This window comes from Barbatula barbatula, assembly GCF_947034865.1.
Source record: "Barbatula barbatula genome assembly, chromosome: 13".
Taxonomy (NCBI): Eukaryota; Metazoa; Chordata; class Actinopteri; order Cypriniformes; family Nemacheilidae; genus Barbatula; species Barbatula barbatula.
The window spans coordinates 19,636,414-19,664,355 of record NC_136776.1 but is presented as its reverse complement, the minus strand read 5'-3'; the positions used below and the strand labels follow the sequence as shown (position 1 = coordinate 19,664,355).

The 27,942-nt window shown below is 40.5% G+C and overlaps 1 protein-coding gene across 3 annotated transcripts; it reads right to left on the bottom strand.

The window, feature by feature from the left end:
- Positions 1-72: 72 nt before the first annotated feature.
- Positions 73-27,621, bottom strand: cdc14ab (cell division cycle 14Ab). 3 transcript variants are annotated; one of them, XM_079471690.1, is made up of 16 exons: positions 27,015-27,621; positions 26,592-26,682; positions 25,815-25,890; positions 23,145-23,237; positions 20,328-20,407; positions 13,820-13,886; positions 12,238-12,300; positions 11,676-11,763; positions 10,820-11,050; positions 10,426-10,564; positions 9,579-9,732; positions 8,527-8,627; positions 7,456-7,503; positions 5,952-6,083; positions 4,862-5,216; positions 73-1,683 (listed from the first exon to the last, which is right to left on the bottom strand). In XM_079471690.1, the coding sequence occupies exons 1-16, from the start codon at positions 27,058-27,060 to the stop codon at positions 1,654-1,656; spliced, it is 1,794 nt and encodes a 597-aa protein (XP_079327816.1). In that variant the 5' UTR covers positions 27,061-27,621; the 3' UTR covers positions 73-1,653. The 3 variants fall into 3 exon arrangements, 2 of the variants coding, with proteins under 2 accessions (XP_079327816.1, XP_079327817.1); XR_013787484.1 differs by having other exon boundaries at positions 86-1,683; positions 4,862-5,810; XM_079471691.1 differs by lacking the exon at positions 4,862-5,216 and having other exon boundaries at positions 86-1,683.
- Positions 27,622-27,942: the final 321 nt, after the last annotated feature.

Below are 27,942 nucleotides of genomic sequence, written 5' to 3'. Positions count from 1 at the left end.
TCATCTACGTTGGAAAAACTAATTGGGCATCTGCACTTGTCGAGACCATTTTTAATGATAGAAAAAGCAATAAAGCTGGATCCCGCACGCTTGAAAACGTGTTTAATTTGTTCTGGTCGTTGAAAGCCTGTTTACAATGTAAAAGAATAATGTACAATCCACTATTTTGTATTTTACATTTCATTCATTACGTTTGTGAAAATCAAAACGTTTGCTACAGTAACATTGTTAGATTTATTAGTCTTTTACATGCAGTTTCAAAAAAATATATACTTTTTATATAAGCAAAAGAGTAGTTTACAGCAGGTACAACCGTATATATATATATATATCAAAGAGGTAGAATTCTTCATTCAAAAAAGATTCTCCCAAAATGTATATACAGAAAGATTATAACACCTTATGGAATGTACAGTGCTGCAGGGGGAAAAATAAACAACAGCAAAATGTCATTACAGTTATTAACAAAAACCAAGAATTCAACGCAATTTCATAAAAATTGAAAGTTAATAGTTATTTCACCCATTCGTGAACATTGTTATTATTCTACCATCATTTTAACGTGTAGTCAATATTTAAGCCTTGTAGCTTAAACCGTGCTGGTAAACATATACGAACACCCAATAAACCAAGATTTTAAGAATGCAAACCATATCACACTGTCGCTTGATCAAAAGTGTTGCGTTAATACATTTGTTATGTGCATTAAGAACAAGGGCTTAGTTATTTATATGAACGTCTACAAAATATGCTGAATGTATATTGTAAGTGTTTAAGCTACAACATGCAAACAAGGTGCATGTGCAGACCCGCAGCCGAAAGGTGCTCAGGGATGCTGGTGAAAGCAGCGAGAAAAAGCATTGACGAATCTACGTTCTCAACAGCCCTTCAAGCTCTCAAGAGCCACGCAAGCTCAGAGCCGTGTTGGTTTAATAAAAACATACAGTACCGGGAAAAGTACTGGGAAAAGAACAGGAGTCCACCCTGTTACTCCACCGAACAAACGAAGCCCTTCATATACATAGAGAAAAATAAGTAGAGATCCGTTCTTTCGCTCACTAATGACCGTGGTCTCATTAGTAGACCACCTTAGACCCCTACAACCTGATTAAAAAAAACATGCACTTTCCTGTGCCTGAACGTGCCCGTAAACCCTTTGAGGATGACGTGGGGCCGTCAACCCATTTTGCACCTTTCAAAAATAGCTCCTGCTCTTGAGAAGACAAAAACATGATATTTGCGTCAGATTGATTCCCTTATGAACAGACGTACGAATATCTCAGCAGAACGTGCTTCATCTTCAAGCGAAAGATCATGTGTAGATAAAACAGCGAGGACAAAAAGTACAAAAGACTTTTTCTAAAAATATATTTCTTGTGTATTCATACACAAGTATCTTAAAAAAAAGGAAAAGTGTCAAAAGGATGGCAAGGTTTGTCGACGGATTCCAAATCAGTTCAACCCTTTTATAACAGGATGTATAGTATGACTGTTCCATGGTCAGTTTCATTTACTTTCAGAGACGACTGTATCCGAACACCATCCCTTGAAGTCTTAAAGAGCGCACATTAAACCGGAGGGTCGTCGGTCACAGTGAGGTCATCGTGGGTCAGAATCAGTCCGGGCGCTGGGGGTCAGTGAAGAGTCGCGGCTTTAGTACTGAACATACTCAGACTGAAGGGACTGTAAAAGACAAAAAAAAGCGTAAGGTGAGAGTGGAAAAAGAGAAGAACAGAAATGATAATACACATAATTATGGAAAATTACATGACAGAGGGCATTTAAGTTGTCTAAAAAGCCACCCTGAAACATCCCCATCCCCTGCTGACGTAAATGAAGGTGAAATGACAACAGAAAGAGCTGAAGTGCAGAAAGATATTCGTTTTCATCAGATTCGTGTGTTTGCGTGGGGGTGATTTTGTGCAAAAAGCCTTTTAGGTTAGTAGACACAGGTGTGCTACATGCATAGTTGAGTGCTGCTATTTCGTAATTGTTCCAACAATGAAATTATGAAATGAAGTGACAAAGTGTACATTTCATTGAAAAGCAGACAGCGTGTGGGAGGCTACAGCAGACGGTGCGTGTCATCTATACAACTATTAAGCACAATGCACTGCTTTCCTAGCGGCTAACATACATGACACAGCAAATTGCGTTTCTCAATCGTTCTGCCAACATTTCCTGACCTCGTTCTTCCTCTTGCTGCTCTAAACTATAATAAAGTGGCAAAAAGCCAAAGGGCACTTCACACCATCAGGATGAAAACAAGTACATTGTTTAGAAGTCTTACACATTCCTGTCCTATCTGAGACGTAAGACAGACTTGATGGGCTAAAGTGAACGATAAAACAACGCAGAGTAGAGAACATGCAAGGACTCTGGATCACGCAATGCGTTTTTTGAACTGGAAATATTTAACATTTTTGGAGTTGTGATATTCAGTCACATATTCAAGAAGATCGACACGAGCTGTGCACGATACAAAAAAACGTGTCGGACATTCTGCCTATGAAGTGAAATCACATGACTTCAAAAATGCTAATGTACAATAACCAGAAGCTACAAACAGGACACAGTAGGGTCACTGGAAATACACCGGGACATTATTACAGTAGATAGTGCTGGAGAGGGTCCAAGAGCAACAGTCACACAAAAAAGCAAACACATGCGATTCAGCTCCGGCTTGAGCGGCATTGGGTCACCCGGCACCATGTTCTCATTGTGCGGTCAGACGTTTCTAATAAATGAAACGGAAGAAACAAAAGAGGACCTTGACCTGTTTGTAATCACCCTTTCTGTTAATAGCAATAATTAAAATAGCACAAAGGTTTCAACATTTATCATTTATGTTCTAATTTAAATTAAAAGTTTCGTCAATTCGTTGGTTTAGCCGTTTTGACAGCTTCCCACTCCCGTGACCTTAAACAGCAGCATTAAGATGTCTTTAGGACTTAGTAGACTTGGTAGTTAGTACACTTAAAACAACCCCAAACAATTCTGTCAGCATTTAACCACACATTTAAAAAATATTAGTAACTCCTTCCACCTCGTGTCCCTAATGAATTGCCGTTTTGCCTTTTGTAACAATTTTTGTTTATTTTAGCATTCGCTTAGTTCACCTCCCGGCACTAACGTGGGAGGCACTCGAGCTACTTAAAAGGTGTCTGATTAGCTCGGAATTGATAAATTAATCTCGTCCCGACCACTCCATTAAAGCAATTAGGTCTACGTCTAAACGTCTAAATAAGAGCTTTATTAGAACACACTGGAGTACATGAAGTGAGACTTGAATTGTGAGAAAAAAGATGTATGTGAGTGAGACAAGGTGAAGGTAGAGAGAATGTTAGAAGACGTGACATGTGGCAAATGGAAAATAAAAGCGAACAGGAAAGGGCAGAATCTTGTTAAGAGTGGGAGGAATGATTCCCTCGTAAGAAACTACCATGGTAACCACAGTTTGTGCTAAGATGCAAGAGTTGCTTGTTGTTACGACCGCTAAAGCATCAATAAGAACTCTCCTACGAACCATGTGAGCTTCAAGAATCTGTAATTTGTCATTGGGTGTTTTGTGACTATGCACTTACCACACAAAACGATCAAAATTAGTAGACGACAGCATGCACTCGAAAAGGATTAGTTTCTATGGCAACATGGATCTGGGCTGCCAATGACTGCAAAATACTTGATCATTAGATTAATTATTTTGCTAGAGTATTAATAGGTTATTAAAGTGCACCGGGTAACGCTGGTTACGATAAAATGACGTCAAATACACGTATTTAGTTGCTAACCAAGTTGAGCCTGCTGCTATTTTGGTTTTGCAACGTCACAAGTTTGATAAGACGTTAACAACTTTTTTATTTTTACAAGTTGGAAACTTGGAACTTTAAGTTTCATCAAGACACTAAGATATTTTACACAATTACAAAAAATATTTTGAATACATTTTACAAGCTGGAAATTATATAAAAGAGTTTCATAAAAAAACAAATATATATTTTACAAGTTGGAAACTCAATCAAACTAAAATTAATTTTCTTTATTACAATATACAAACATATGAAGAAAATTGGAAAATTACGAAAATTCTATTGGAGTTTGACAAAGACATTAAAGGGGTCATATTGCGCGAATACGTATTTTTCTGTGTCTTTGGTGTGTTACAAGTTGCCCATGCATGTATTAGAGACGTAAAAATAAAGTTTCGGAACAAAAGAGGCATTCTATCTAAAAGCGAATGCTCACCCAGACCTGCCTGAAACACCTTGTGTAACCACACCCCCACAAATCCACATCAGTTTGTGGTATGATTTGACTACGACCGACCAAATGTAAACGCAAGTAAGGTAGGCGTACCTGTCGGTACGTTTGCTTTGGAACCTGATGTTCTAAATATGGTAAGAGGCGTTACATTTCCGTCACGCGCTTGCAGTATTCGACCAATCACTATGCACTTGTTAACTGGCCAATCATAGCACACCTCGCTTTTCAGAGCGATGAGCTACGTAAAAATCTGCGCATTTTAGAGAAGCAGGGCATAGAGGAGATACAAATATGGACGGTATGTGGAAAATACTCAAATCGTGTATACACATTGTGTTACATCTAAAAAAAACTATAATATTAGTTTTAGCCGTGTGATACGACCCCTTTAACATTTAACAAGTTAGAAATTCATGATAAGGAATAGTTTTCAGTTTTATAAATTTGTAATTACGAAAATATACTCCTTTTAAATTTGATGAAGACATTACATATTGGCAGTTACTATGGTTACCATGGTAGATTTTTGTGAGAGTCCTAAAAGCTGTTGCTGAATGTGTGCATCTCGGGAGGGTTGAAGGTAGGTGGCCTCACTTACGGGAATGGACCGGCTGAGGTAGCGTGCAGAGAGCCCGCTAAGCCCAGTCTGAGTGCTCCTGTGAGCCCCCTGTTCCCCGGACCCCAGCCTTCCCAGTGTGGAAGACCCCACCGAGCTGGTGTGGTTGAGGTTGAAGGTCAGACTTTTCCGCCCACTGTCTGGACCAGGGTTCGGGTTGCTGGACGTATTATACCGATTATTGTTGACCTCATAGCGGTAATTGTGGGGGCCACTGTAGCCCGTATGGAGGGTGTGGGAAGAGGAAGTGAAGGAGGAGGGGGAGGGCTTGTTCACGGAGCTGTTGGCTTCGCCGTCGAGCTCGTACAGGTTACCAAGAGAGCTGGCTAACCGGGTGCTGAAGGGGAGGGAGGAGGGAAAACAGACATGATGGGTAGGGAGGACCACAAATCATGATACAACACGCACTTCAATATCAACAGTAAGGGATTATGGAAAATCTGACAAAGGGACTAGGAGGGGTTTACAATGAAGGGAAACCTTGTATCTCCACATTTCATGATTTTTATTTTCATAAATCATTACTACTTCATGTTTGTCAGGGGGATTTCGCAAATATTTAACCAATGAAGAGTATTGAAAAGAGCTTGTCAACTTTGACATCAAAGTGTTTAATAATTTTAAAAAAATTGCATTTTCCCCATTCCTGAAAAATAGCATTTTGGAGATACGAGGTGCTTTTCACATTGCAAGAACAGTACTACAAACAGTGGATCCAAAAATACATCAGTTTGACTGTACATGAAATGAAAAGTGCTTGTTTGGAGAGAGTGCTAAGTACGTGACATCGCCACTTTTCTTGCTGTTATGCAATCAAGTGCGCTAGCACACTACCGAGAGCACGAACCGAACCTTCTTGGTTCCTCGCGTTTGCTGCTCTCAGGTTCAGAGCATAGGGTAGTCGCAGAGAGGAAAGAAAGCCGCCAGGGAGCTGTGAGGAGAAGACAGAAGAGAGAAAGAGGACAGAAAGTGTGCAAGAAATCGTGGAACACGCTTAGTTAAGCAAAGAGATGAACAAAAGAAAATGTAGAGATGAAGGGAGGAGGGTGGAGATGGGGAAGGTGATGCTCACCTCTTGAGGTTGGTGGAGGAGGAAGAGGAGCGACTGATTCGCTTGGCAGAGGGGGAGGTTGAGGATGATGGGACCTTGGAGGACTTCAGCGGCGAGACAGAGACCTGGCCGGTGACCGTCGGCTTCATCCTGCTGTAAAACAAATACTCTAATTTTCATGTTCCATATTAAAGTGGATTTTAAAGTGATGTTGAATTACCAGCGTTATAAAAGTAAAAACGTATCTCATCCCCCATTTACTGCCATAGTATTTATTTTCCCTACTATGGGAGTCAATTGAGGATGAGATCTGTTTGGTTACTGACATTCTTCCAAATATCTTCCTTTGCGTTCAACAGAACCAAGAAATGTATACCGGTCAATCTGAGGGTGAGTAAATGACAGAATTAAAATTTTTGGGTGAACTATCCCTTTAAGTGCTCTCTGTATCAGCGGCCCTCCCTACCGCTATCACATCCTTTTAACGTCAATCACCCCCACAGTCTCTACACCATTATCACCCACTCCAAAACCTGCCCTTTCACTCACCTCTCAGCCCTGGTGTTCACTTCACTTCAAGGAAAAGCTCAGCCAAAAATAAGTTCTTTCATCATTCAATTGTTATGCCATTCAGAATTGCTATATTAAGCACGCGCTGGTCGCTCTTTTCCATCCTATTTCAGTTAATAGGGAGTGGAGCTTATGTACAAAATCATCCAAGCAACATCAAAGTCCATCACACAGAACCATCTTATGATGGCTTTGAATAAAGTCCACGAGTCCGATGGGCCACTTAAATGATACCTCAATGGTGACCGAATCTGCTTTGAAGCCTGAAAGCTCCTATTCACTTTAATGATGCAGAAAAAAATACACCGGTTCTTTTCCTTTTGAGTTCCATAAAACCAATAAGGTCACACTGGAATGTAATCGTCACCTTAGGGTGACCAAATGCAAGATTATTGAGGTAAAAACGAAGGTGAACTATCCCTTTAAGTGAAAACTGTATCGTCGTACATTGTTGTGAAACAGTGCATACAGGAAGAGAAGGAGGGTTAGTTGTCCCAGAGAGCCTCTTCATCGCTCTTTGATGGAAATCAATTAAGGACGGCGTACTTGCTCACAAGTGTCCGTTTAATTTACATCAGGGCTTAAACGTGCTAAAGCGGGGCCTGTTGAAATTACTGACGACATCATCACGCACGAGGATGTTGTGTTCTGTTCTTCTCGAGCGGTACTTGAAGACCTCGTTTTATTAGCGTCGAGGGGAGGGAGGGGTATGATTTATCTTTGAGAGGGTACATAAAACAAGTAGATTGTATTCGTTCCTTACAATATCATTTTATTTATACTCCCAAGACCATTTATAAAATATTGGTCAAGATCGACATCAATTATTCTTCCCTCTCTCCCTGACTGTATCACTAAGACTTCTCCATGTAAATGACCTCTTCTACAATAAACTCCAACAGGTTCTTTTAAAAATGTAAAAGGTTTTGATTTCATGCAGAGGAAGAGTAGATACCTGAGAGGCTGTGATGCCGATCGGCTGTGCATTTTCATGTCTTCAAGCCTGTTGGTGAAAGAACATGCACAAGGTTATGTAGTACACTACATACGTGCACTCTAGTACTATATTTTTCTATTTTTCTTTTGGAACAAAGAGAACTAGGGATGTTCATAGAACCGACACAAAGCGCAAAGCCGCGAACCAGATCGTTTCTTGTTAGTCTACCCATGCTCAGGTACAGACAAACCATTAGTCCAAGACACGCCACGTTACTATGCCAACCAGATCAGCGGCTGGCATATCGCTCCTCTTCCCAGCGCTGTGTTCTTTTGTAATCATTTCAGCTCTGTGTCTTGCGTTTGCGAGGCGACTAGCAACTGGCGTCATTTAGCTCTTCACTGAGCTAAAAGCTAATGGAAGTTGAAAGATGCGTGATAAAAGGCTCTATTCACCAACGCAGGACAGAGCGTCATTTATGTAATGTGACTCATTAAAGTGAGTGTGTGGATTAATGGATAGATGATGTGTTATGATCTTAAACCAGCTTTGGGTTTTTTGAGATTCAGGGCCTAAGAGTGAACGCAGAATGTAATTCTGCACAGGTAAAACAAGCATGTGCTGTATGTCGGTAAGTGTTTGCGTAGCTTTTTGCACACTTACATAGTAATCAAGATAATAGATTTAAAGGTCTAAAGCGTAGTTTGGAATACATAACTATGTCTTCGGAGGTGTATAATCTTACATAGTGAAGCGGTCTACATACACCACAGGACCCCTTACAAGAATTCAGCATGTTGTTTCTACAGAAGCCCTAAACGGACAAACTAAATATGTTATGTCCTTCGGCAAAGCAAAAACATGACATTTGTCCTGTGTCAGCTACCGTGGTGTTTCGTAGGGGAGGGGTGGAGTTAGCCGTTGGTTGCAATTCGCAAATTCACCACTAGATTTCACCACACCGCTAAATGTCTTACAGAGGACCTTTACTGTTGCATTAATGTTATATTGATTATTCAACATTAAATCAAGTATCTTTGCTGTCTGGCTAGGATAGCAAGATTCGTTTTTCAAAGTTGAGCGTCTTACTTTATTGCTCCGGTCGTAGCTGACCTAGGTTGCCGCCGACCTTTTAAGGCACGCAGTTTGTCTCCTTGGGTCATCCCGAGGTCATTCTCTGCATAACCATTCTGAAAAAAAAGAAGAAATGCTATGAAGAACACCCTTGTGAGTTTAAGCATCTTGTAAACTTGAAGTACGTGAGAAAATAAACATGCACAAAATATCAACAATTTTGAATTTCCAATATTAGCCAACGTTTTAACAATACCGAGCAATGCCCATGCTGGGTGCCTATTGGCGGATTTTCTTTATTATGCAGCCAAAGTCATCGGCTCTAATGCAGCCCCTTCTGTTGTAACGTCACTCTCTGCCCTTGTGCAATGCCCGCCCAACGGCCCATCTTATTTGCTGAAAGTCACGAGTCCGGACAATCAACGCGGAAGGCTGAAGACACTGAAAGGATTGCACTTTCTCGCACTAAAAGCATTTGCTACCTCCAGCTGCTTCAGTGATCGCGCATCAGTTGACGGAATAGGCATTTGCACGTTATTCACAAATACAAACCATTTTAAAGCATAAAGTACTCGCGTGCTCTCAAAAGACAATCTTCAGTCAGTGCACTCACACACGAGACACAGCCGCCGCTTAAACTGCTCGCAACAAGTGTCCGATTGAGTTATTTTTGCAATTTATTAGGCATAAATGTTTAGACACACGCGTTATACTGCCCGTCTTGGCGAGTAAACACGTAAGCACAGTCGGTTGTCTTCAGTGAGTAAATGTGAACAGCATCTCTAATAAGTGTTATTCCTTTGTCTTAAAGTGTCGCTACATCGTTTTTTTACACCAGACATATATATCGGTTCAAAATATCAGTTATTGGTCTACTTGACCTGTAATAATCTATATCAGCCCTGAAAAACGCATATCGGTCGACCTCTACATAAGTGTATCGAAGACATTCAATTGGCTTTTAGCAATTATCATTATTACCAAACCAAAATGTTTACGTTTCTCTACTGTTCACACCCACAAAAATAGGAGTCTTGGTAGAATGGTAGAATAGAACAACGTCTCACCTCTTCCATCCGGTCCAAACTGTAAGATTTGAAGATAGAGGTGTTGATGGAGAGGTTGTCCATACTGGAGATCAGGTGAGGGACAGATCGTTCCTCATACTGCCTCTGTTTGGAGCGCTGTATATCTCCATGGGCCCAGAGGCTCGCCTGTTTCCTGCACAGGTAAGAAGAGCGTGAGAAGCACAAAAAGAGGAAAAAAGATCTTTGCAACAGGCGATTTGACGTGTCCTGCTTCTATGGAAATAAATCTAGTCTCAAAGCAAAACCTGGTACTCTGTGCCAATTCCAGATAATGGACTCATCGTATCTGAATCTCACACATTTCACAATGCCCTAAGGAGGAAACTATGCCTGGAGATAACAACGCATCCATGCATTTAGGTTAGCAGGGATTCTGATGTGCTGTGCGTCGTCTCGGCCCAACAAAACACTTCAGAGATTGTGCTTTACTGCCCTTCACTTGACCAGAGTTCTGTTTTAAATCAGACCACGGTAGAAATGACTTACGGCCTGGAGTTCATGAAAGTATTCATTCGTATGAACGCACTTGTGTGCTGTCTTTCCCGGCATTTAATGATTCAATGGGAGGACGAATGTTGCATCGAGTTGAATCAGGAACATCTGTTAACCTTTTTGATCTCCATCGCTCTTGAAAACACTCAGGCAGGCAAGAGCCCTTCAAACTTTTTGAAATAAAACACGGGGCTCTTAACCAAACCTCAAATGTTCTTAGCCTCTATATGCATCAATAATAAACAGTGAAAATGTTCAGTTCGAGACAAAAAGTTGTTTAGGGATGACAGAGCTCCAAAAGTGCACTGATGCATTGTGGGAAGTCACGACTTACTCTTCCAGGTAATGCTGCTGGGGTCCGATGATGGACCCGGGTCTGCAGATGCGTATCCAGGAGATGGCGTCGGCAGCCGTGAAACGGTAATGCTTCATCAGGTAACAGCCAATCAGAGTCCCCGTACGGCCTAAACCCGCTGTGATTGGTTAGGAGAAACACAGTTTAATAACTGCATAGATGCACTGGAACCTTATTTTTTATTTAATAACCTCATAAAACCTCTCAGACTTTAAAGTCTAATCCAAAAAAGAAAGCTTTCTAATGTTTACTGCAATACGTAGCAACAAAGGTCGTTACCGTTTTGATGACAATTATCCTTTTTTGGCTAAATCGAATGAATCAAAGATATGGAATATCGCTGCCTCATTGATCAAAGTGTTTGCCACCTCACCTTTGCAGTGCACGGCAACAGCCCCATCCGTGCTTTCGCACACGTGCAGGAATCGTCGGGTGATACTGTCGCTGGGCGTGCTGCCGTCCACGAAGAACAGGTCGTAGTGGTCGAACCCGGCGTCCGTAAAGCGCTTGGCATCGTAGATCTTCTTGTTGAGCCGGACAACGGTGGTGACGTTGTGCTTGCGGAAATAAGGGAAATAAGCCTCGGGGGCGTGGAGGGGATAACCTGGAACCAGAGAGAAGAGATTTACATGTACAAACCCAAATGTCTCAAACTGTGACCATTTAGAAAAGAAATTGCACACATCTCTTCTTAAACAAACACACACGCGCACACACGTGGTTTAAGGTGTCACTCGTGTCTGTTGTGCAAACAGTTGAATACTAGAGAGATCTTGCAAAGACGAATGGGAGAAACGGCCCAAAAATAGGTGTGACAAGCTTGTAGCATCATACTCCGAAAGAATTGAGGCTGTAATTGGTGGCAAAGGTGCTTCAACAAAGTATTGAGAAAAGGCTCAAAGATTGAGGAAAATAATGAATTTAATCCATTTTGGAATAAGGCTGCAACATGACAAAATGTGGAAAAAGTGAAGTGCTGTGAATACTTTCCGGATGCACTGTATGTGACTTGTCCCCACCTCTGGCACTAACTATACAAGTATTTGCAAAACAACTTGCACGGTTTTCTAAAACCACAGCGCCCTCTACTGTCCCCTACGTGAATTACATCACAGTTTTCTCTATCAAAGCTATTTAAGTATCAATAATTTGGAGTATTTGGAGTAAGGCTTGGTTAATTTACAAACATGGAGAATATCAGCCAGTGTTTTACCATCTGCCCAGCTTACCGTTCTCTACTTTACTCTTGGGATGAGGGCCACTGAATGCAAGAAGTTTGCCGGGGATGATCCAATTTAAATCTCCATTCTCTACACGCTAAAAACACAGGAAAAAATTAGTACAAAAACAGCAGTGACCAATTTGTGTAGATCTGAAAAAACTACAATAGATCCTGAAAACTTTTTATAATCTTAGCAATACATAACCATTTCTGTAGTAAATCTACAGCAGTACAAATGGTATTTTCTATGTAACATTAAACATAGTAACTACTTTTTTACTACATTAAAACCACAGTAAATTTTCTTAAGAGCCGTCTAGAGCCATGGAATTGCACAAAACAATCATAGCAAGTGCATTGTTTTAAAAGAGCAAACTAGAGTGAATGCTTATGTGGAGTGAAACGTTATAACAACGTCTCTGATTGAACTCCGATCGATCAGACACTGTCATTAGGTTAAATGTCTTTGGGCAGCGTGAATAAACATGGTAACATAACAGGTTTGATTAACGTCAGTCTAATGCCGGTTCCGCAAACATGAGCGTTTTATAACAAGAGGGTGTAGTTACCTCGTAATGCTCGTACTCATTGATGTCAAACGTCTCGAAATTCAAGAAGCCGTGCTGAAGGGCCTGAAAATTCAAAGTTGATAACATCAGCTTTGTATTAAAACAAATTACTGAAAAGAACAAACACTAGGATTAAAACCTTTCCCAGGATTTGAATTGATCACTCATCTCATAATACATTATAAAATAAGGACAATCATTTATATCTGCATTCGGCAGACACTGCACACGTTTTGGTGCATCCAAAATCTGTGATGCTACCGTAATGTTAAAATCACAAGTGCTACGGCAGAAATGACAACTGCAGCTTTCCCAAAAATATTAATATAGTCATGATGTCCTGAGCTGCTGGATTGCATGTGCCTGTCAAACCGATTCGAAGTTTAGTGATGGTAAGGTCACAGCGGGTGAGGGATTAGCATGAACTGGCCAAAAAAGAATTACATCACGCTAATGGACCAATCAGATGCATGCTTTTGAGACAGATAATGCAGTATGAACAAAATGATCCATCACCATTATTACCACAATACCACACAGAATAAAACGTTTCTGTCCGCATCATGCAAACAAAATACACGTGCAGCTTCCACGCAGAGGTACGACAGACGGCCGTGTCCATTTACCCCGCCCGGGGTTGGCTGACAGATGCATATCTGATAGCAAAGGCCAGCTTGTAAGGTTTCTCCCAGGTTGTTGTTATGTAACCGTTCACTGGTCCTGGACGGGTTTAATCGAGCGAGCCCAGATGCCCACTCTGCTGCTGACCGGAAAAGAGCTTACCACTAAAATCTGTGTGTGCTGTGTCACCGACGGTATGGATGAGCTGCTGTTATTACCGGCAACGTGGCGGTGGTAAAGCAATACAACTCTATCATCATTCATTCACCCTCATTTCATTCAAAACCTGCATGTGACTCTTTATTCTGTGAAACACAAAAGACGACATTTCTAGAAATGTCTCGGTGGTTTTTTGTCAATACAATGGAAGTCAATAGAGTCCAGAGTTGTTTGGTTACAAACGTCCTTAAAAACATCTTTTGTGTTGTGCAGAAGAAAAAGTAACACCGGATGATCAAATGATGCAAGGAGTCATGTTTTTTCTCTGATGTGGGCTGAACACAAATACATTCCAAAGACTCTAAGGCGACTAGAGGGTTACAGGAGCGTACTCAAGAATGCACCCTCGCCGCCCTGAACGAGTCTTTCCGGCGTGTCAGGCTGAAGTCACGCTGAAATTAGCCTACACGCTAGGCCGTTGCTGAGACACTCGCGAAACACAAAGTCGACCCGTGAGCGAGAGCATCGTCCATCTGGCAGCCAGTTTGACAACTTCTACTAGCAACACCTTATTCGGGAATGCCATTCACTGTGACAGATCTGTCGGAAAACATTTCAGAATGCCATCCTACCAATTGCCAATGATAAAGTTGGCGTTGAGATCAGAAAAGCGGATCAGAATAGGAATGAGCAACAAAATATTTCGATAAAAAAATGACAAGGCCTATGACAATAAATAAAACAAATAAATTAACTTGTTTTAAAAAACAAAAATGCATTGAAAACTGAAGCGTTATCTCACCTTCCTAATGCCTTGCAGACAGTCGAGAACAGTCAGATTGTACGTGCAATTCCCAAATGAAGCATCTCTGAAAGAAACGAGTGAGAAACCATATTAAAACAAACTCTCCACCCTCTCTTCCTTCAGTCTCTTACCCGGACCGAAGGACCCATCCAGTTACGTGCAAAGAAAAAAACAACACACAGGGTGTGTTTCATTCAGAGCAGTGGTCTTTAACGTGGTGCCCGCGGCATCCAGAGTAAACCATTACCTGCCCTCGAATGCAACTGGGTCAATCTCTTTGTATTCGGGTGAGGGGTTATCTCTAGGGTCAGGGTGGCATAATAGATATGTCGTGGACAAGGTTGTTTTTTTATTGATGATGTTGTGGTGTCAAGGGAATTCTGGTTGAATTGAAAGTCTCTAATGCGAGTCAAGGAACGAGTTTCTTTGGATTGATTTCTGCATTATGCATCTGCTTAACTCGGTTTATCATGCAATGCCTGGGTTGCATAAAAAGTGGGTCAGCGTTCCACTGGGTCTCCCATTGTGCCTCTATGGAAAGTATCAGACTGCGCTCACCCACACACGCATACCCAATCTCCCACAAGAGGGCATGGAGGTGTTGTAAACTTGCCTAGCGCTCAACATCTAAAATATGTCTTTTTAATGGAATGCAAGATCAGAACACACTAGTTTTACAGGCAGAGACTACTGAAGAGAAGAGAAGAAAAGCAATATCTAGATTGTAATTTAGCACATTGCAGTATTTTATGGTGACTTAAAAATGACAAGTGTATAATGATTCCTGTGCGCTCATAAGCTTTATTAAAAACATATCTAAACCTCCAACGCAACATCTTCAAGATGTGTGTCGGCTCGAGGGTGGGTGCATTGCGTTTGTCCAATGGCGCGGCAGTTCCAACCTTAACCAATCCAATAAATTCTCGAAAGATTAAATTAAGCCCCGCCCTTTTTTCTCATTTTAAGACAATCGTGACTTTCTTTTCATGAAGACTTTAAACCATGAACAACTGGATTTACAAACAACACATGAACTCAGATTAAGGAATCCTGCAAACATTTTGTTTGGAGTTTAGATGTTATCAGATTAAAAGCACATTAAAGCTGCATTCGTGTTTTTTGGGGCCAATCATAATAAACAAAAGTTTAGTTACCAAGTACTTGAAATCAGTAGTCAAAAATGTATCTTTATTTTGCCCTGATTCCAAACAATATAAGCTTATATAAATATTTGTAATCGAAGCTAAAAGGTACTATTTTGTGGAAACGTCAACACATGCCACGATAAATTCATAAAGTTACTTGCAGTTTTCTTTATTGACAGAGATGGCAATAAAGCATAAGTTTCGAATTTCCGACTAAGGAAAAGTGAAATTGATCACAATTTATTTTATACAACCCGCAGGATCATAGAAAATAAGTCTCCCACAATGCAGAATCAATTGATTGTATGTCAAAAGAAGCACAATTTACAGCCTAACATCATCTGTGTTACGTAATGTCTCACCTGCGTGACCGAAAGCCAGGAGATGAGCAAATCCTGCTTTGAACAATCCATTACTGTAATTACCCATTGGAACATCTACAGGTTGAGTGCCTCCCACAGATTTAAAGGGTTAGTTCAGCCAAAAAGGGAAATTCGGTCATCATTTATACACCCTCTTCAACAGACCATAAAAGAAGATTATTTTGAACAACGTTGTTAACCGAACAACACTGACCCCCATCGACTTCTATTGTATGGAGACAAAACCACTGAAACATTTCTGCAAATATCTTTCCCTTGTGTTCGACAGAAAGAGTTATAAACCGGTTATGAACACCATGGTTAATGACATCATAGACCTCCACAAATAGGTCTGACAGCCCTTCTCTGAACCACAGCAGCACAATATAATCTCAGAATTGCTTGTTCCACAAACTAATTACTTTATCCTACAAAAAAAGGCAACAGAAAGGCCTGGTGACAGTATTCAGAAACAAATCCTTTTCTTTGGAATCAAATCCTGAGCTCAAAAGGCCGGGATAAGCAAAGCTGTTGAGCATGGAGCTTGTGTCTGGCAAGCAAAGGAGAACAAGCTAACAGATGCCAAAAGCGCAAGCCATACATTACTGCCATTACGTAACCGCCACCACCGAATTGATTCGCATTAACAGGCACAGATTTGATGGGCTTTATAATCATAAAACATCCAATGGTCTTTGTAGATTTAGCAGGTTTGGGTAACTTCACCAGTCTAGTAATGATTTAATTTAAAGCTTACTTGATGAAAGCAGGAAAATGACAGGACGATGAAAACCTCAAAAGATCTGAATGGATTTCCTAGTTTGACCTCAGTGCTGGTGGAAACACTGGCGGGACATCACTGAACACAAAACCTTATTGATATAAGTGTCGGCGATCAAACTAGAAAGGAATACATGAGCTCATTGGGCTCATTTTGGAATTCAGAGGAGTGAAACTTAAAGGGATAATTCACCCAAAAATGAAAACTCTATCATCATTTATTCATCCTCATTTCATTTAAAATCTGTTTCTGACTCTTCTGTGTAACTCAAAAGAAGATATTTTGAGAAATGTCGGCGTGGTTTTGTGTTCATACAATGAACGTCAACGGGGCACAATGTTGTTTGCATACCAACATTTTTCAAAAGCTCTTGAATATAAAAACAATGTTCCTGGTTCAGTCTTTACAGTGGGAAGACTGCCACTGCTTTTCTCACTGGGCTGTCAAATATTTGGCCAGTCAGGACGATTACATTCATCTTTCTTACGTAAGGATTCTGCGACGGCAAGGCATGAACCTTTCACCACAAAGCCCTTCATCCAAACCACTGAAGTTAGTCCCCAATCTTGTGTTTGGAATCTAAACAACACAAGTTAATATGAAAAAAACTACTATCAAAAAATCTAAGCTTACAGTAAAGTACAAAATAAATCTCTTGAAGATAATGATGTTACGGTCACACTGCGCATTCCGTTAGTGGATGGATACTTGTTGAATATGTACGTTTCGTTCCAAGGTGGACACTGCGTGGAAAGCGTTTGAATCACCTAAAACGTGGGTCCAATTTCAAACCACAATGACCTAATGTAATCCCATTCTAGGTGAGGCAAAAACTAAAAATAGTCTTTCTAAAATTGGCTGTCCGAAAGCAATTAAAGCCTGGCAGAGATCATTCATTTAATTGAACTCTGCAGCATGCCTGCGCTTTAAAAAAACAGATGTGACATCTCGCTTTAAAACGACTTCAACGTTTCACAGAATGAAACTTCCACTATGCAACACTTCCTCTGGTCGTGAAAAAACTCTACTACGAGTCATTCTCGCACACAACTTTGCTTTATTAGATGGTGTGGCCCATTCATCGTTTCCCACTGGGACCCCAAGCTCCTCATAAACAATACAACTCTGTTTACTTTCGGAATTAACAAATTGCTAAGCATTACATAACCACATTGTACTGTTTGTCTCTCAGAGCGCCGTGACTATGGCCGCCGAGTGGGGGGGATGCGCTGACAAAGCCCTTTTCTTTCCTTGCGTTGTTAACAATCGCATCTTTGTGGAGAAACAAGTGCCCAATTAACCTTCAAGACAGACAGGACGACAAACAAAGAGGGAGAATAAGGGTGACATAAGAAGCACGGCTAGTAAACGCATCATGGTATTCCAACAAACGCTTCGGACGATGTCAAACCTGTTGTTTCCTTTAGCGCGCATTTGTGAGTGTACCCAGTGACGATGTCAACCAATCAACGTTTCGATATGTGAGGTTTCGTTTATTTATTTTACGTTCATTCTTTTATTGTGCGACAGCTTTATTATCGTTAATATATCTTAAATTTACAACCGTCAACAACTAATTTCAAGAACATTTTCTGAGCTTAAAATGTAAAATGGTTTACACAAAGCAAATCTAAAGAAGCTTTCTAAATTCTGTGCCACATCACCTAATGCTTTTTGGTAATAAAAATACATCATATGCAAACACAGATGTTTAACCGAACAGTCAATCAATTTTTGCGTATGTTTAAACTGTAGGTCAAATGGACTGTGAAACAAATACATCATTTATTTCTGTTAAAGTCAGGTAGGCACATGAACTACTTAAAATATGGCGCTAGGGTTGACAAAGGTGCCAATGAACAATAAACCCTGTGGCTAAGATAAATATTTGCTTTCCTACAAGTCTGAACAAGCCAGAGGAGCGGCTCAATTTTTATTAACTGTTACTCTACATAAATCTGAGGTTAATGTTTATGGGCATCGCTGCAAAGGGTTCAAGATAATATCCACACAGAAGAGACAATGAATAACTTCCTTTTCAAGTGATTTCATTTGTATGAGGACTTCATAGTACCAGTGAAAGTGTAAATATGAAACTAAAGATGTTCCCACAATGATACATGTGCGAAGTATAAAAGGGGGATTTTAGCCTTCTGGGCTGTACTGTACTGTAAATCTGCTCTTTCCTGTTTGCATTCATTGGCTGATGGTTCCGAACAGTCTGAAGGCCAGTGTGAATCCATACTGGAAGCACATATCACGATTCGAAATGGTCTAATAGGTGTGGGTTTACCTGGTTTAGGTTAGACGTGTTTCTAAAAATGTAACCCAACATGTTTCTATCCAATGAGCTCAAGGATCTTTTCCCAATCTCATTTCATATGTGCTTTATCTACACAAATGCTTGGCCTGGTCAGAACTCATGCGCTAGGGAAAAACGGACTAAGCCGGAATACTAACTACATGGTAAAAAAGACAGTACATGCCTGTGATTTTCATCTGACAGAATGTTTTTCAATAAGAAAAGACATCTTTCATACGAAAGGGAATACCATCTTTGTGGGAATTTCTTGTCGTGGAAAACAGAAGGGGGTCTTTGAGCAGTGGCTAGCATCTTGCAGGGGGTGGCAGGCGGGTGGAGGAAGGGACCAGCAGTCACGCTGGCATAATTTTATGACTTACTCATAGCGAGATGGGGAAAAGAGCATGGAGACACGCACATTAATCTTCATGAGATCACTTCAGAATTACAAAACAAAAATGCTTAATTTTTTTATTTTAAATGGAAATTCAAACATTAAGTATTTAAAGGGACAGTTCGCCCAAAAATGAAAATTCCTTCATTTATTCCCCCTTAAGTCTTTCCAAACCTATTGAGGTTGTATTGTTGTATCCTCTGCAGAACACAAAACTTACATTGTAGGGACACAAAACCACCACAAAAACAAATTTCTCCAAATATCTTCTTTTGTGTTCCACAGAAGAGTCAAAAACAGGTTTTAAACCACTTAAGGGTAAATAAATTACAACAGATTTATTTTTCGGGTGAACTATCCCTTTAACACATTACATAATGCAGTAATATCCACATTTGACCTTATGCTTAAGAAACAAAAGAGGCCACCCATAAAGGGTGTTCACACCAAACTAAATCTCTCCCATTATAAATCAACAAAGTTGTCAACAGTCGAAGCATTCATCTCTGACGGTCTGAAAAATATACTAACGTTGGATTTTCTAAATAATCACGACGCAATTCAAACCGTTGAAGCAGGCGTGCCAACTACCAGACCATGGCCAGACCATTATGACTCCTATTGACTCACCAACCGCAACAATTTATTATTTTTATCACCCTTTAAACATTGTTTTGGTTTGTTGCTTCGGTTGCCAAACGATGTAAAGGTTACAGACATCGGCACCTTCCAATAAACTCAAAGCAAAACATTATAATGCCAGCACTATTGTGCTAGAAGAAAACCCATTCACAAAAGAATCGTCTATTAAACCCATTCACATATCCAACAAAGCACACTACAAAAACACAGCCTCCACTAAAGGACCAGATCCACAAACCAGCTCAAAGGGTTTTGAACAGTACTGTAGTTTCTTTGGAAAGGCCCCATATTCAGCTCATGGTGTTTTTGTATTTTGGAGGCTCTGTGCATGCTGTACTCCGTAATCTCAAATCACTAAAGACGCTTAGTAGAGATGCTACACAGAAGCAGCAAGAAAATCTAACCCTGCAGCACTTATGTGATATCCCCGATATGAAAGTAAACAGCGAGTTTATATTCGTTCTGCTCATGTCACGCAATGCCGGCGTAGCATCCTCCCATTCCTGGTTCATTTTGCATGGAAAACTAGTTCAAACGCATTAACAAAACCCCCTTGGAGCCAGAACAGGATACGATATTTCATGCCAAGCCAAATGAGATTACAGCGCAGCGTGCGGCAAGCGAGGCAAAAAGAGGATATCTGGGCGAAATGTGTATTAGCTTAGATTTGGGAAGAAGATCAGCTCATTGGTATTGTATAACCATCGTTTCGTGTCAGAAAAATCATACGCTTGTTTGGTCGACCGAAGGTTTGACATGGAATAAGGTTAAGGTTATTATTCAGCGTTCAATGGCCGGGCACGTCAGAGCCCGGCTCGGGTGACTGACAGGTGTCCATGTTACTTTCCATTTTGCAGGTGACACATGCTGGCATCCTACCTGAAGGGTAGATAGGAGGCGTTGGATCCGGAGATCAGAGCTCTGTAGGTTTCTTCTGGTGTTTTCGTCAGGTAAATCACCTACAATAGAAAAAAAGAAGCACAGAAAATGACGTCATGCTTTTGCATTAAAGAGAACAATTTGTTCGGAGCTCGCTACTTCCACCCGTGTCCCGACAAACATGCAATCACGCTGTAGAAAGTGACGCGAGGCCAGAATGTGTCACACGGATGAGATCCTGTGGCTAGCACAATGGGGCCCTTTCTCAAGTTGGGACGACATCACGGCACAATTCAGCCATGCCAGTCCCTATTAACATTTCAACAGCTTGATGTCAGAATGCAGCATGGCAGTGCCAACTTCAACACTGCTCAACTCTTTTTATCAAGATATTTTTAGAAATGTCTTCGTGGTTTTGTGTCCATACATTGGAAGTCAATGGGGGCCAATGTTGTTTGGCTACCAGTGTTCTTCAAAATATCTTTTGTGTTATGCAGAAGAAAGTCATTCAAGTTTGGAGGGTCAATAAATGATGAAATTATTTTCGGTTGAACTATCCCTTTAAGGATTGTCGTTGGCTGAGGTCAAATGACTTTGTTTGCGAAGGCTGGTCAGCAGGAGACCTTTTGCTTTTGTCAATTCTGCACAAGCTAATGAAATATGCACCAACTGAACAATTAGCTGAACAGCTCTGCAGATTAAGTTCAGTCCCGTGAGAAGGGCCAGCGCCTGTTTGTTTCTTTTGCGCCCCACTGTACCGTGTGACCCAGAGAAACTATGGAACATCTTGACCCAGCTGTTCAACCATGTACACATAATCTTCCATGCATGATAATACCAGGTTAGACATCTGCTGCTAGAACGGGTTTAGCTATTGCACGCAAGCCTGAATCAATAAACAGAAGATCCAATGATTAGAGAAACATCACATTAAAATCTTGCCCTTGCATGCACAGAATTTGCAAAGAGGATCATGGGTTTTCCTAGGAATCTCATTGTCGGAGATTACATCAAAGTTCATTTTCAGGGAAATATTCTCATTCGTAGACATTTGTGGACTCCCACGGTACTCTCCAGGGTTTTGAGTTTTGACAAATTAGTTTCCATTTAAGACCATGTCGAATTAAACCCAGGATCAAGGTTCAAGTTAAATTTAGGCGACTAAATGTTACCGTTCCTTGCAGACCAACTCAGAGATAGCACACTCCATTTTAAGGGGTCTTTTTTAAGACAACTAGAATTTTAAAAGATCTACAATAAATCTACTGTTTAGACGCCAACATCATTTGAATTTAGAAGTTGACTCTTAATATTAATCAAGTCAGATTTACCTGAGCTGCTTGATGGCGATTAATCGCATCCAGAATAAAAGTTTGTATTTACAAAATATGTGTCTGTGTCCTGTGCATATTAATTTGGTATTTATAAACCCATACATGGGTTGAAAAATGTATAAACATTTATATATAATTTGATTTATGGGTAACTATACATAAAGAGATGTGTATAGATATTAGAAAATATTTACAAGTGTATAAAATACATATGCACAGTAATTACACAAACTTCTGGATGCGATTAATCGTTTAACAACCCTAATGTGTCTATACGATTATAAAAAGAAAGACAAAACACCACCGGTCAAAATAAACATGTTGAGCCTTTGCTACAAACAAGAGGGTTTATACTGCCATACAGCCATTACATCATAGTCATAAAACATTAGATTATACAAAATCCAGATTATATATCATAATGGTTCTAACAGAAAGCAAGGGAAGATCAGCATCCACCTCATCTCCCCTAAAGCTACACGAACACAGAAAACCAAGGTATTGGAAAACACCATCAATGCATTTCAATTCCCTTTTATTGGAGTTTAAAACTGGACATTAACATTAGAGCGGCCCGAATTGTCAATCGTGCATGCATAAATTAACAACATCCTCTCCGGACCGAGGCATACCAGAGAAGTGTCTCTTATACCACTTCCTGTCCGTGTTTCCATTTAGGACTCATTAATATTTATGCGGACACTAGCTTTTTCCTTCTCTGTGGTCTGATCTCCCAGAGAGTATCTTATTGTGTAAAGTAGAACATAAATGTCCATTTATAATTCACATATAAGCAGACAGGCCTGTTATGAGGATTAAAATGTAGATCAGATTTTGATTATTCCAAAAACAAATGTATGCCACGAGCCCATAAGGAGCTCAAAAACAAGACGGCCACCAGTAGGAAAGCTTAACGGTACACTGACCCACATTACAAATGACACCCGTGCATTTCATAGGGCATGTGGTGCCAACTGTGCCATTAATGATATAAATACTATTTTAAAGCACAGATTCATCCGACGGTGCATTAAGGAGGCAATCTGGCATTGATGATTTTGGGTAATGAGTGAGTGAATGAATGAATGCGGTCGACACGCTGGCAATGGAGCAAGGACGCTGGTGGTGTTATTGTGCCAGCACAACACGGGGGAGGTATCAGTCAGTCAGCAAGCTGTTGTTCTCTCTGAGGGGGCGGCTGGATCGAGGATGCTGAAAAACATCCGAGGAGACATTCTGTCCGAAAGAACGCGATCACCAGCACGCCACTTTTATGAACCTGTTGCTGACGAGACATGCCCTTGATGCCAGCTTACGCGCGGGATTGTTAGTTTCAATGTTGACGAGTAGCTCATTTGCAGGGTCATGACAGATTCCATCCCGAGCGAGAGATCTCGGGAGCGGCCACAGTTATTAACACGACTGCTCTGTGAGAGGAATAAAGATGATTGGAAAAACGAGAGGAGGATGATGGGATACTTACAGCATAGGCACCGATGAGCACAGCAGCGTTAGCCCTTTTGCGCTGGTCAAAGTTGGTGTAGTGCACAATCCTCTTTCTGGTCAGTGTGAAAGACTGGAAAGAGAGAGATAAATGTGTCACGTCACAAGGTTTCCAGTTTGTTTGGTTTACAAACATAAACCAACCCTGCGTACAATTACAATACAATACAAGTGCATAAAATGTCTGTATTAAACAAAAGCAACAAACAACATTTAACATGGTTTTCAGTTAAATAGTGAATTTTACGTAAAAGAAACATTAAACTAAAATTGTCATTGCATTAATTAATTGTAAAAATGTTTTTAGAAAAAAGTACACTATTATATATAATAATATATAGCGCTAATAAATATATGAAAAGTATCGTATCTCTGTTGTCCTTCTAATACCTTGTGAGTTACATTTTTTGCCATAAATCATTATTATTAGTCAATAAGTAATTTTAGTGTTTAAAATATCACTTCAAACCCATTCATAGTTGGTTTACATGACTGGTTTAATGTTTGGGAAACGGTATAATAATCGACGTCAGTAGTCTCGGTACCACACTTCAACCCAAAACCGTTTCCTTGCTCAAATTAGCTTGAGGTGTTCTTTGGATATAACTGAATCAAACGTTTTAATATGAGGGAACGTGAGACAGATGTTTCAACACCTGCTTCAGCAGCTGCAGTAACAAGCAAAAAAGGCTGCAGGTGAACCACCAAACGATATCTCATGCACGGGCACATGCCAAATGCTTCTGAATAATCAGTGCTGGATATTAGCCGAACGGAAGAAAAATCTCAAAGCATCTGCTCCTGTGTAGCATAGATTCAATTTGCCTGGGGAAACATTTAAACTGCGACCGCAACGAATTGTTGGAAATTCAAATCCGTGTCGACCTACAATCCAAACACGTGGTAAAGACAAAACAACCCATCTTTTCCAAAAATTACTTTTAGGCATCCATTCATGCCCGAACGTAAATCATAAAGGTGTTGACTATGGCTCATCTCAGGACCTTCTCAAATCAAACAACAGGGTTGAACCCATTTATCTGTCCTAGGAAATCGGAGAAGTAAAACCACGTTAGCAACCATTAAGTAGGTTAATATTCACACAGGAATAAAAAAGCATCCACATGCAGTAGGTGGTTATGCTAGTGAAGGGAACAAACGGCCCATCGATTGAATATCTTAAGAATAATACCCTGACAAAATTCTCAAAATTGACAGCATTTTTATGTCATCGTGCTACAAAAACACCAACTTGAGATTGCACATGCTCCACTTAGCAATGCAAACCCATCCTACAATTTACCAATGCAATGAAGTGGCAACAACTAAGATCCGCTGTTTACAAACAGATACCATCACGAAGCTTCACTTCTGCTTTTCAGCTTTGCAACCAACCATGCAGGTCCGAACCAGTGGGGTTAGAAAGAAAAATGCCATCGCCGTGGCAACAATTTGTAAATCACTAACAGGCGGGGACAATTGCATGTGGGTGGAGGGGTGTGGACATGGTGACTGTGGTTAAAAGAGGAGGGGAACACATCATGCGTTTACAGGAGAACTTTACCTTCAATATTCCAAAACATGAACACATGAGTGAACTACAGCTTGCCAGCTTTAAAAACACAGAACAGAGATAAGAGTTTATTTTGGCTTCTTATAAATACCAACATCTTCAAAAAGTTGAAACAGAAACAATTAATTTGTTAGTCTTGTGTGCTTTGGGTTTGGTCGTCTTTGCTGACCTTTCCATTCAGGTTTATTGGAAACTAAAGTTGGAGTCATGTTAAAACTACTTTCTAATATCAGCATTGGTTCCAAATTATCAAAAGCATTTTGAAGTTGTCAAACATTTTGCCCTCTACCTTCTTTTGGCCAAAATATAAAACACGCGACAGATGCTTTAAACAGATGTGAAAAGTTTACAATGACCACCAAGGGAAAATATGGAGACTAAGGACAAGGACAAACACCATGTCCCTCCCCCAGCACTATTTGGAAAGACATCTAAGTTGAATGGTTGAACTGGGGCCTAGTGGGTAAAGTGCACGGCTGCAACCAGAAGATCTAATTCCCTGAAGACCAAGAGACTTCCCTACACTTAAACAAGGCAATTACCCTGAGGTTACTTTCGGGAATTGTGCCTGTGAAAGCATCTGGATAGGGCTTACTAAATTAGTACTAAACTACTTGATCAATACTTGACAGCATGTGCTAAACGAACCACTTGACTGTATTATAGCTTTGTTTGGGTGGTTCAGAGATCTGATATTGGGAAATGCCCAAAGCCAAGTTCATCACTCAATGAACCCTATCCGCATTAATGTGATATCACAGGCGAGTCAAAGATTTAAAAATACACCCCATCTACTCTAAGCCTCTGGTGCTTTTATTTTAAACAAGCAAACACAGATTGCATCACGGGCAAGGCATTAAAAGGAACCCAAGTGAAACCCGAACAAGACATTATCCTGGATATAGCAGAAGTTCAGTGCTGTGTCATTCGGTTTCAGTTCCCGTCCTATATTACATACAAAGGAAATGTCACCCTAAAATATCCTCAACACTGTCATCCGAGGTAGGCGTGGACCGAAATTGCATTCTGCGCATTCTTCAGGAGTAATGTAACGAATCGGGCAGGTGCTTGACTCACCTTAAGTTTTTTGTTGAGTTTACAGCAGTACCGATACAGCATAGCGAGGTTGAGCGGTCCGAAATCTGCATAAAAACTAGAAGAGACAAACAAACACCAGTTATTGTTAAAAAGGTGCCTTAGACTTTGCTCTAATGTGCCTTAAATGAAGAAATCCCGCTTTTTCGTTTTGCACATTTCGTGCTGTTTCAATTTGAAGTAGTTCAACCAAAAATGAAAATTCCGTCTTCGTTTACTCACCCTCAATTTGCTCCAAATCTATATAACCATGTCTTTGTCGATCACAGCGAAAGATATTAAGAATACTTGTAACTAAACCGTTCTTTATACACACACTGAATTTACATTTTTGGGTGAGCGGTTCCTTTAAGATACAATGCACTTTGCGTTGCAAAAGATAAACAGTGCCTTTATTTCAAAAAGGAAAAACAAAGTTGCAATGCTGTTTCTCTTTTTTTTGGATGATTTATCTCGCAACTGCGATTAGAGGCCTCGCAGGACCGTACTCCCTGGAAGTCACTCTCAAGCAGGGTTTTAATCGCTTTCCAGTCACATTTTCTGTCGGGAGGCGGAGCGGCACAGCAATCCCATTATTGTCTAATCTTCCCTCGGCATGAAATTAAAAAATGATTGACAGTTCCATTATGAAACGCCGGAAATTTGCAAATGCAACTTTGTAACACTTCAAGTGCAGGAAAGGGTCGTTATGTAACAGACTTTGGAAGCGATTCCCGCCTGCTGAGGATTTCGACAATGACAGAAGGAGTCAAAACTCACTTTTCATACACAAACTCCTCATCCGTGCTGAAGTAATGCGTGTTCGCGGTGCTTTTCGGCTTGCTCCGTAGGGTGGCAAAGTAGAGCCGATCTAAGGAGGGAGACAAGTCAGACATGGTCGATTAAACCTGCTGGTACAGTTATAAAACAAGTGGGTGTGTTTTTAATCGTCGGATTAGTTGCTTTAATATGCATCGGACTTCCCTTGTGAAAATTAAGCGTTGTAGTAAAAGTACAGACCATGACAGGTTTGTGGTTGCTATGGTTTTACAACACCAAAGTTGAACGATGGTTACGGTGTATGTAGTAAACCCGTGGCTACTTTTCGTCGTCGTTTTAAATACAATTTATCATTTATCCGAACTTTAAAATATACAGAAAACCTGCTTGATCAAATGAATGAATCAAAGCCATAAATCTCACCTTTTATGAACTCCGAAGCACCCATCAAATCACCATCCTCGGCCATTTTAAATAAAGTCGTATATCGCCGAATGTTTCAAGTGCTCGAGCGTCATCGACGGAGCTCAAGTTTTGCGCAGCTACGAAACAACAAAGTATCGCTGCTATAAAAACGCGCATTCAACTTCTCTCTTAACCGACCGTGCAACTATTCCGAGGTGGTCGGGGACCAGAAACACAAGCGGGATGTTTAAATAAAGCACTCGAGTCTTGTGGCATTCTCCCACGCGCGTGTGTGTGATGTTATCTTCTTGCTCGATCAAGTCCGCATGAGAACACAAACTACTGAAGTAACCCAACGTGCGTCAACATCGCAAATCGCGTCCCGCGTAAAAGTGCTTGAATCGCTAGCACCGGAGGTCTCTGCCTCTTGTGAGCCTCCAGCGCACCATTCGTCGAAATATTATCGCTGGACAAATACGACACGACATGTACTATATTTGAACTCTGCTCTGGTCATTCAGTGGAAACCTTTCTCGTGCCGTGGTCGCGGAGGGAGTCAAGAAAGAGCTTAAAGGGACGTCACGTGCTATAGCGCCGTCCAATCAGCGGCGCTCAACTCTAAATCGACCAGTCATAGGAAAGATCGGGTTAAAGTAAAGTGATTTTTTACATAATATAATAATAGCATTCTTTGAATTATCCAGCCGACAAACTAATTTATACATCAAATTTTTCATTAAAGCCATAAAAGTTCTTACTCTTGAAATCTGTCTGTCTGTCTGTCTGTCTGTCTGTCTGTCTGTCTGTCTGTCTATCTATCTATCCAGAGCACACAAATCTCAATTTACATTGGCCCACAACCGACTGTTTATTCGAGATCAAAATAATAACATAATAATTGCATTCTGGGAATTATCAAGCCGACAAATTAATGTATACATAAAAT

Excerpts from the sequence above, each read along its gene's own strand:
- cdc14ab (XM_079471690.1), bottom strand. The coding sequence starts at position 27,060 with ATGGCCGAGGATGGTGATTTGATGGGTGCTTCGGAGTTCATAAAAG. Across the intron at positions 11,051-11,675 it reads CAAGAGTAAAGTAGAGAACG|GTTATCCCCTCCACGCCCCC; the intron begins GTAAGCTGGGCA and ends CTCTGGTTCCAG. Across the intron at positions 10,565-10,819 it reads TGTTGCCGTGCACTGCAAAG|CGGGTTTAGGCCGTACGGGG; the intron begins GTGAGGTGGCAA and ends AACCAATCACAG.